General features: G+C 45.2%; 1 protein-coding gene across 1 annotated transcript; it reads right to left on the bottom strand.

Moving 5' to 3' along the window:
- Positions 1 to 7901: 7901 nt before the first annotated feature.
- LOC117458001 (transcription factor Adf-1-like) lies at positions 7902 to 9657 on the bottom strand. The gene is made up of 3 exons (XM_034098238.2): positions 9532 to 9657; positions 8779 to 8932; positions 7902 to 8614 (listed from the first exon to the last, which is right to left on the bottom strand). The coding sequence occupies exons 1-3, from the start codon at positions 9641 to 9643 to the stop codon at positions 7969 to 7971; spliced, it is 912 nt and encodes a 303-aa protein (XP_033954129.2). The 5' UTR covers positions 9644 to 9657; the 3' UTR covers positions 7902 to 7968.
- Between the last annotated feature and the right edge of the window lie 530 nt (positions 9658 to 10187).

The raw sequence follows: 10187 nt of genomic DNA, 5'->3' as shown, positions 1-10187 counted from the left end.
ACACTTTGTTCTTGTGCTCAGCTTGGAACTTCATGGTCCCGTCTGAGGGACTGATGAGCGTAGATCTCTGCCTGTCAGCATGCTGTTTGGTTCTGGATGCCACAGGTGGAGATAGTTCTGGCTGCAGTCTTGTTGTTGTTGTTTTAGCTCTGGTTCTCTGTCTGTTCGATGGAGAAGGAGGAGTCTCCTGTTGGGTTAGGTCTTTTGTCTGCTTGGAGGGTCGGGATCGTAGCCTTTTCTAACTCAGAGGGGGAGTCCAGGTCTCGGGACGCATTACCTATAAAAAAAATCTAGCACACTGAAGTTAAATAAATCCAACCCTTTCCACTCTGACTCTTTCTAATCATACTATCTGTCTTAATTGTTAAATGCCATCTAAACAACATAATTGATGTCTACTAATGATATCACAAAAACTTACTCTAAAAATTGTTTCATCCATTGCTACATATTTACCCAACATAACTCTTTCAGGAAACCATTTTCTCCTATACATTGAAAAACGTACATGTTTCCAGCATCACATATTCCACACACTACGAAAGAACATCCACATATTTTCTCCAATATTTCAAGCTAGTTTCTATAATAAGATTATCATGTGTGACATAATAATCAGATGTCTTGTTTGCTAACCAAGAATATTAAACTTTAAAATCTCTTTTGGCCAGTTGAAGTCCTGCTTACTTCATCTTTAAACTCTTCTTTAATTTGAAACCAAAAAAGGTCTTCCTTCTCCACCATGATCCTATCTCTATATCAAAGTCCAGACAAACTGATGATTTATCTTTAGAAACCATGAGGAATGACTCATAAAACACTATTCTCCCTTACTTCAGTTCTAAATCAAATGAGCCAGACAGGAAACCCCCTTTAACCACTTGCTTATCCTATTATTTTTGAAATTGTTTATCAAAGTTGTGTTACAAGCAGGTTAGATCTGTAATGAATTAAAATCAATATTTAAGGACGCAATATAAGTTAAATATATTGTTAAGGTAATTACTGTTTTATTGTGAAGGCATCTCTGGCGAACAGCGGCCTTTGGCTTTTATTTTGAAAGGCCGTTCCGGAACAGCGAGTCCGATTTCTAGAAACACGGCAAGTTGACAATCGTTCTAATGCATTAACTATAGTCGTGAAAGAGACAAGGAGGGGGAAGGCGTGTGGAAGCAAGCAATGAACTGAAAATGCCACCAATCCTCTGTTTTAACGTGATGGTGGACATTGAAAACCGAAGCGGGCCTAAGCACCCCTGTCATATAAACATTACTGACAAGCGTTCAAAAACCCTTCTGCTTACCACTTAGGCTACTACTTTTTGTTTTATTCATAACCTAAAAATACAATTGTGATGAATAGCTTGCTCTTGTACCATTACATTTACCAACATAAAACAAGGTCTTTACTAATCAACAATGACAACCTACAGACAGCTTATTTATTTAAATATACAAGCCTTTTCTTCATCCCCCTGTTTGATTCCACTTAAAATCAATCTCTTAATCTGTTCCCATTGCTCCCTGTAACTCCCTGGAATTTCAGAATTGTCTTTACTTTTCTGATGTTCCATTTTGACTTCGTTTTTTTATCTGACTTAATTAAATATGTGTTCACTTGTATTAATATACTAGGCTATTGTCGTCGTTACTATTAACGTGCTTCCCTTCTTCAATACCGAGCAGCAATGTACTGAGTAAACTGTAAGGGTGTTACCCCCTTTCAGCCACTAGATGGCAGCAGCAGACCACAAATGAGCTTCACTCTTCTGAGTGCTTTGGTCACACAAGTATTTTAGGTAAAAATCACACAGATTTATTCCCCGTACAGTTTGTCCAGCTTTATAATGTGATGTTTATTTCAACAGGCAGACCAAACCATGAACGGTGCTTCAACACTCATAAGGAATGTGACCGTTCCATGGAGCTTAAACGCCCAGGTTTCAGCGAGCCCTTTATCACACGTTTGCTTTTCAAATTAATGTTTACAGACAAGGGAAACGAGAGCCGGTCTCGTCACAATGTAGGTGACGTTAGCGTTCTCTCCCAAGGATTTAACATATAGCAGTCCGCTGACACTTTAGCTTATTTGGTCTTAGACTGCTATTTACCCCCAGTTTTAAACGGCGGCTCGATCTGAAATATCGAACGTCCAGGTTTCGTCGTGTAGGAATTACACCTCACCACCCACGAACTGCACCGTTTCCACGCCACTCAGGAATAAACTACCTGAGATCCACGCTAACTGCTTTATATCTCGTCACGCAGGACTCTCTGTACCTTGCGATCAACGTTCACGTGTTTTATATAACTTTCCTAACATGGTAAAATATGCATCGTATATTCCATTTAAACGTTTTGTTTTTAAAAACCAAAAAACACAGTGAAACGCCTACAGACAATCCTAATGTTTTAGATATACCCAATCACAGACAGTTGATTTTCATAACAGGCGTCTGTGGTACCTTTTGTCTTGTTGTTGCAGGGCCCTGCCAATTGTCTGAGGCGTTTGAAAGCGTTTGTTCCCGACCCAGTCTGGCCGTCAGAATCCTTCCACAGCTCTGTTTATTCGGCACGTCGAGATCACCATTTGTTAGGAGATTTGGAGGACAACTCGTCCGCTTTCTTAAATCTCCTCGCGTCCCTAAACATGCTGATTATTCTTACAGGAAGGAATTCACTGCTGCCAAGTAACCGTTAAACAATAATCCACTTTAATGGTAATAAAACAATGCATTACAATCAATACAGTACAAAATAAATACAGATCTGTGGGATCCCACATTTACCTGATACTCACGTGAGCCAGCCAGCCAGAGGAAAGAGAGGGAGCACATGGCGTGCTTCCCTTCTAAATACCTCGCTTCCAAGAGGAGGAGTTATCTGCGCCTCCCTTCCAGACCTCCGTGATTGGCTGCCCAAATTATCATCAACACCTCACATCGTAAGTCCCCCAATCCCAGTGGCTCAGCTTCATTATCACAGGGATGACTGTATGTTAACTCCTGACCTTCCCCCTCTTCCTTTGTCCTCAAAAAACCAAATGTTCACAGGCCCCAAAAACAGTTCACAGTTTTCTACCCAAATCATTTTCCCTTTTTAAGCATCTTGATAGTTTACTAACATGAATACATACACATATTTCCTCACAATTCCCCCTTTTGCACTCTTAAAAAAGAGTGCAACTTACACAAGGCACTTGCAAAAAAAATGCATCCTTGTCTGCTGAGTCTCCATACTTGTCCTCTCCGGATACAACTCGAATGGTTTCATCAGACCATCTCTGAGGGCAGGATGGGCTGGTTACACGCAGCACATTTAGGCGCCAGGACCCTGTGGTAGTCTTTCAGACAGTAGATTTTATTCTCAGTGTCCACAGTGAAGGGCACTCCGTCCAGGCTCTCGTTGCAGATGACGCAGCGGAAGCAACCGGGGCGGTAAGACTTCCCCAGGGCCTGCCGGCCTGCATGTCCATGATTAGATGTCCACCTGCGTTGCACTTGTCTGCAGACTGCTGGAACCCAGAGTACAGAAAGTCCTCTTCACAGAAAACCCGTCCTGCGTCATAGTAGAACGCCTACCTCGCTTCCAAGAGGAGGAGTTATCTGCGCCTCCCTTCCAGACCTCCGTGATTGGCTGCCCAAATTATCATCAACACCTCACATCGTAAGTCCCCCAATCCCAGTGGCTCAGCTTCATTATCACAGGGATGACTGTATGTTAACTCCTGACCTTCCCCCTCTTCCTTTGTTCTCAAAAAACCAAATGTTCACAGGCCCCAAAAACAGTTCACAGTTTTCTACCCAAATCATTTTCCCTTTTTAAGCATCTTGATAGTTTACTAACATGAATACATACACATATTTCCTCACAAGACCAATCCAACGAACCGCATCAAGGGGTTAATGCTACAGGGACCGATTCAATAGTTCTAACCAAGCAGGTGTGACGTGACCTAAGACTATGGTGCCTTAAGGTTTGAACAGAAAGACTAGCGCTTGTTCCTTCATAAATATAAAACATCTCTTTTAGAGAGACTACCAGTGGGAGACCATAATTGAAGGCAGTAATCAGTATTGAATGTATTACAAGTCTAATATGTAGTATGACAGAGCACTTTGAACATTTGGAAAGTCGCTAAATAAATAACATGAATTGTAATTATGGCTGTTCTGATGCGGGACAGCTTGTCTGGTGGCAGTAAAGCTTGCATCAGCACACTATCGAGAATGATACCGATAATTCTAGACGTGTGGAAGGGCTTCCAGTTCCCGTTCTGAAAGAGGTAGGCCTAGCTGTTGAAAAGTTTTATCTGGGAAAGTTAACAACTAGGAAATGGTTAAAAGATGGACACCAAGGGGTGCTTACAGGTGTTGCAGAGAATCCAGCATAATGCTTCTGATGAGGTGTCAAAGAAACGTGGGCTACTATGGAAACCAAATGCACATTTGATTTGTAAAACCTTAAAATATATATGGAATGTCTGCTTTCCCTGCCATGTCATCTACAGAGCAAAGAAACGGAAACAATCTTTAGTAGTTAATAATACTCTTGACAGAATAATCGTGAGGAACTAACGGCTCAATAAAGAAACGTTGCTAGAATAATTCCTCCCAGCACTAGGCTAGGGGCCTGTCGTGTTTTTAAACGTTTAAATAGCAGCACGTGTAAACCCCTAAACGCACCAGGAGCGTCTGCGCCGTTGCGGCTGCGCTGCGCTGCGACCTCCTCCTACGACCTACCGGGCGCGTTTCAAAACGTTGCGGAAGCGGAGCGTCGTGTGTGCAGCCTCGCAGTTCTTCTTCTTCTCTTTAATGGCGAATCGCTTCCACTTGGAGCATATATCGCCACCTACTGTTGAGTTATTAAATGTTGTGGTGACCACCTATTTAACCACTGGTACATAATTCAATCATGGAACTACAGGTTGGGGGTATTGTTCCGCACGGACACTAATGCCTACTGTACCTCCGGGGCATATACTGTGTCCTCCTCCCTTTATCTCTCTCTTGTCTATTCGGACTGCAAGCCAGCAACATGTCCTTTTCTGCTCCTCATTAAAGTTCCCTTTTGCACCTTCGATGCACCGCCTCTGACTCCATATCTCTCGGCACTACACTGGTGACCCCGACAAGTCTCGAGAAGTTTCCGGGACAGACCCGAACACGGCAAAAGGAACTAATGTTTCTTTCTCGAAATGCCGGGGATTTTTGGAATCGTCCGTGGCTGCCACCGGCACGCGGACTGAGGCTCGGTGCGCGCCCCGCAGAAGAGCTGGGGACGTTGCTCGCCGTTCCTGCATCGGCTTTCCAACCAGCAGGGGGACGATGCACGACCTGCTGGGTTGACCAGCAAACCGATTGCTACCTCGTGGGCTTGTTTCTTCGGGGCGTGCGGCTGCACGTCCTGGCTGCGCGGGCTGACGACGACTAGCGGCTAACCACGAGGGGCTAACGACGGCTAGCAGCTACCCATGGCAGCCAGCTAACGGCTTCCGGCTAGCGGCCGTCGACACCAGCTAACAGCTAACCACTACAGCTAACGGCTAGCAGCTACCGATGGCTAACAACGACAGCTAACAGCTAACAACGGCTAACAGCTAACGACAACTAGCAGCTACCGACGGCTAACAACGACAGCTAACAGCTAACAACGGCTAACAGCTAACGACAACTAGCAGCGGCAGCTAACGGCTAGCAACTAACGACGTGTTGACATCTGACTGTTAACAATTTTTTTTTTCTTCGGTGCCGGAGAGGAGGTTCGACCAGCCGGTTGACCTCATGTGGACACTCTCATTTTTTTTCACCACCTCGACGGCGGTTCCAGACGCCACTCACGGTGTCATCGACGCCTGGGTGGTGCACTCCTGGACCCCGTCTCGCCTCAACGGTTTTGGACGTCGCCCATGCTGCCATCGGCCCGTGGGTGGCGCGCTCCGGAGCCTGTTTGGCCTCTCCTGCCTTCCGGGGATATCCAGACGCCACTCACGTTCATCAACGCCTGGGTGGCGCACTCCTGGACCCCCTCTCGCCTCGACAGTTCCGGACGTCGCCCATGCTCCATCGGCCCATGGGTGGCGCGCTCCGGGACCCTGTCTGGCCTCTCCTGCTTCCCGGTGATGCCTCAGCACCTGCTGAGGACTTCATGCCCGCCGCCGCGGCACGTCTGCCTGAGGCCGGGTTGCTCTCCTGCTTCCCGGAGATACCTCGACACCTGCCGAGGACTTCGTGCCCGCCGCCGTTGCACATCTGCCTGCGGCCGGGTTGCGCTCCTTCCTCCCAGGGGGACTGCTCCTCTCTTCCGGGGATACCTCGACTCCTGCCGAGGACTTCATGCCCGCCGCCGTTGTGCGTCTGCCTGCGGCCGGGTTGCCCTCTTTCCTGCTGGGTTCTCCACAACACCTAGTGCGGCCCCCTTACGACGGCCCGCCCCCGGTGTGGGTGCCCTCGCCCTCGTTAGGGCCCCTGCCCTCTCCTGCGGCCCCCTTTCGTGGCCCGTTCCATGGCCCGGTCCTCACCTGCGGCCCCACCCTCCTCGGCCCTTGTGGTGCTTCCTCCACGGACGTGGGGATATATTTGTTTGCCATGTTTGAATTCTGGGGGGGCTTGTGTGGTGACCACCTATTTAACCACTGGTACATAATTCAATCATGGAACTACAGGTTGGGGGTATTGTTCCGCACGGACACTAATGCCTACTGTACCTCCGGGGCATATACTGTGTCCTCCTCCCTTTATCTCTCTCTTGTCTATTCGGACTGCAAGCCAGCAACATGTCCTTTTCTGCTCCTCATTAAAGTTCCCTTTTGCACCTTCGATGCACCGCCTCTGACTCCATATCTCTCGGCACTACAATGTTCATATTAAATCCTTGTCCTCAAACCAGTGCTTTTGAGGAATTTGAAGATCAGCTTGTTTGCTTCATTTCTTAATTTACTTTCATATATTGACTTGAAATCCATGTCCTTGATGTTGAGTTGTTCCAGTGCAGTTTTCAGAATGAGTCTTTGCCTTGTATATTCCGGGCAGCTAAAAAATACATGATGTATTGTCTCTGGTTGTTGGCAACCATCACAATTGCCATTTGGATATTTTCCAATCAGATGCAGTGATGAGTTTAATCCAGTGTCCCAATTTTATCCTGCTGTTAATGCTCTGTTCTCTTCTACTACTCCCCCAAGTGCTTCCTGTTCCTACTTCCCTTTGTATCTGGTATAAATGTCTTCCTTTGATGTTAGCCTCGCAGTTGTTGTTGATTTTGGAATATTTCCTGGACATTTGTACTTCTACAAGTAAGTAGGCTACGTAGTTAAATGGTTTATGTCTGTTTAAATCGTGTTTATTGTTGTTATTTCCTATGTTGTTGTGTTGTAGACTACAGACAGTTAATAATAATTGTAATATTCCAGTTATAAACGACATGAATCAAAGATGTGTTGCTGTATTTTAGTGGTAAAAAAATATGCATTCATCATCATAATTATTGTATATATATAATTTACAGTGCCTGTAAACCGGAGGAGAACGCTGGCATGTATTCTCCTACTTGAAAGACTACGGGGGGATGGGGGGAGGAGAAGGAGCCGGTTTTGGGTGCACCCCCTCAACCGGCAAAGGAGACAACAAGGTGATTTTCATCACCTCATGGCTGAGCTGAGGCTGGACAGCCAACGACATCACCAATATTTTCGGATGAGTGCAGAGCAGATGGATTAACTGCTGTCCCTCCTGGGCCCTGAACTGACCAGACAATCCACAAATTACAGAGCTGCCATTGAACCCAAGCAGAGACTGGCGGTAAAATGCACATTTCACAGACAATAAATCACTGACCACAAATTTAATAAACGTTTTATTTTTAACAATTTCACCCCAAACAACATTTTAAACAGAAACATCAAATATAAACAATCAACACAAAAAAAGTAACTATTTACAGTAAAAAAACAATTAATTCAATTGCTCAACTACAATTGTTCATAAAAAGACTCCTGCCATGCTGAGCTACTGCTGGAGGACAGCATGTCTGATGGCCCTGTAGGTGTTGATTGGGCGCGTGGGGGTTGGGGTACACTTGGCCGAAAGGCTACTGGCCTGGAGGTGTGAATGGAATGTTGAGTGGCGGGGGGATGGTCAATGGGCTGCCAATGTTGCTGGTGTTGGGTGTCTCTTTCCAAGTTGTGGAAGGTGTTTAAAATACAGATTTTTGCCTGATGTTTTCTGTCTTTGTCCAGTCTTTGCAACATGGGCACAAGACTGAGAGCAAAGTAGTATGACTCCTCTAATTCTGAGTCTGGCATGTGTGGTGCAGTTGGAGGTTCCTGCAGTAGAGATATCAGCTGCTCTCCAAGGTCTGTGCTCTGTGGCCTCCTCCTTGTGTCCCGTGTGGAACGCTGGGCTGCTGCTGGTGCGGAAATGGGATCCCTGGGGCTACGGGACCTAGAGGGCCTTTGCCTCTCTGCAGAGGTTGTGGGTACCAGAGGTGGTGGGGCTGTAGGTGGTGGGGCTGGAGATCCACATGCTGTCCTGGCATGTTCCTCTGTTTCCAATGACAGGGGTGTAGATGCTCTTTCCATGTCTTCTAGGGAAGGATTGCTCAAGCTGCTTTTTGAACTATATGAAAAGAAACAACATGAAAACAATTAAAACCTTTTTCTGGGGATTAATTTATGCAATACGAACATATTTATGTAATTTAAAATAAAGTCTTTCATACCCTTTGCAATACATAATCACAAATTACAAAATTATATAAATTAAAATATGTGCATACATACCTCCTTTGCTGTACATAGGGCAAAAGGAAGGACATTAGGTCTGTATACTTCAAGCCCTTTTGCGTCACGCCTGCAGATCCACTTGGGAGAGATTTCTTCCCGTTTTTAACAACAGCATCCCGGAGTGACTTCCATCGTGCCTTGCAAATGTCGACTGAAACAAAGAATAGATTCAGATTAATAACATGATTTCACATATTTTTCTTTGCTTTTTTTTACCCTTCAGATACTTGGCTTCCAGGGACTCATTGGTCAGCCTAGCATTCAGCTATCGCCTAGGATGCGCTACTGTGTATGTAATACAATTTATAATAAATGTTTTTTCTGACAAATGACTGCCAAATTATTCTTGTCTGTCCTCACAATTTATCTGACTATAAATGCAAGGTTTTCCACCACAGCATACTGTATTTAAACATTATTGAGAGTATTTTGGGTAGTTGTTATAACACATGAATAAAAACAAATTATAATACAAAAATATAATATCATTATAAAGAGTTAAACACAACTGTATTGATCCCTGGGCGAAATTCACAAGATAAAGTATAGTTAAAAAACCTATTTATAAAATTATAAATACAAAATAATAATAATATAATAATCTTGAGGAAATAAGATCTTACTTTATTGTGAAATGCAAGTTTACTGAACAGTTTTTTAACGACTTTCACAAGATGTTAAACTACTGAATGGCTCTGTACTGTACCTACAAGTATTAATTAACTTTAAAACATTAATATGTAGTGTTACCTTCCACTCCACAAACTGCAGCGACTAAAAACCAGGCCTTGTCCTTTCTGATGTTGTCCTTGTAAAAAGCATTGGTTACATCGTATAAAATTGTATGTTTCTCCACTTCCATTATGAACACCTCGTCGTCCATTGTGCGTATCGTAGTGGAGGTGTTGTGATGAAGGAGGGGGGTCTGCTAAATTAGTATATATGCGGGATGGGCCTGGCCCGGATGCTCACCTTTCCCCTTCCTGCGAGGGGGGGGCTGCCCATAGATGGGGCTGCCTGCCCGACTTTACCTTACGGCTGCGCCGCGGCAAAAATAGGATTCATCCTAATTTTAGAGAAGCGCTGCGCCGAGCCGCTTCTGGGACGCGTCACGCGGCGCGTGTGGTGGAATAGCACCCATTGACTAGAGTGGCCGCGATCCTTTACCGCCGCGGCGCGGCCGTAACGCGGCGCAGACGCTCCTGGTGCGTTTAGGGGGTAATCCTCCTGGCTCCTTCAGTGAAAACTTCAGTCTTGAGTGCGGGTTTCAACAGACATGGGTCCATGGGAGCCAGCATAACCTGCTAAGAAACCTTGATTTAAGCCTGTGATAAGGTCATTTGACGAACATCTGTGATTAGAAAGAGCTTGGAAATGATTTGCAGTATGAAGCCTCCTAAAACACA

Source organism: Pseudochaenichthys georgianus, chromosome 14 (genome assembly GCF_902827115.2).
Source record: "Pseudochaenichthys georgianus chromosome 14, fPseGeo1.2, whole genome shotgun sequence".
In the NCBI taxonomy this organism is placed as follows: domain Eukaryota; kingdom Metazoa; phylum Chordata; class Actinopteri; order Perciformes; family Channichthyidae; genus Pseudochaenichthys; species Pseudochaenichthys georgianus.
The sequence above is the reverse complement of the archived record's forward strand: the minus strand, read 5'-3'. Positions and strand labels throughout refer to the sequence as shown.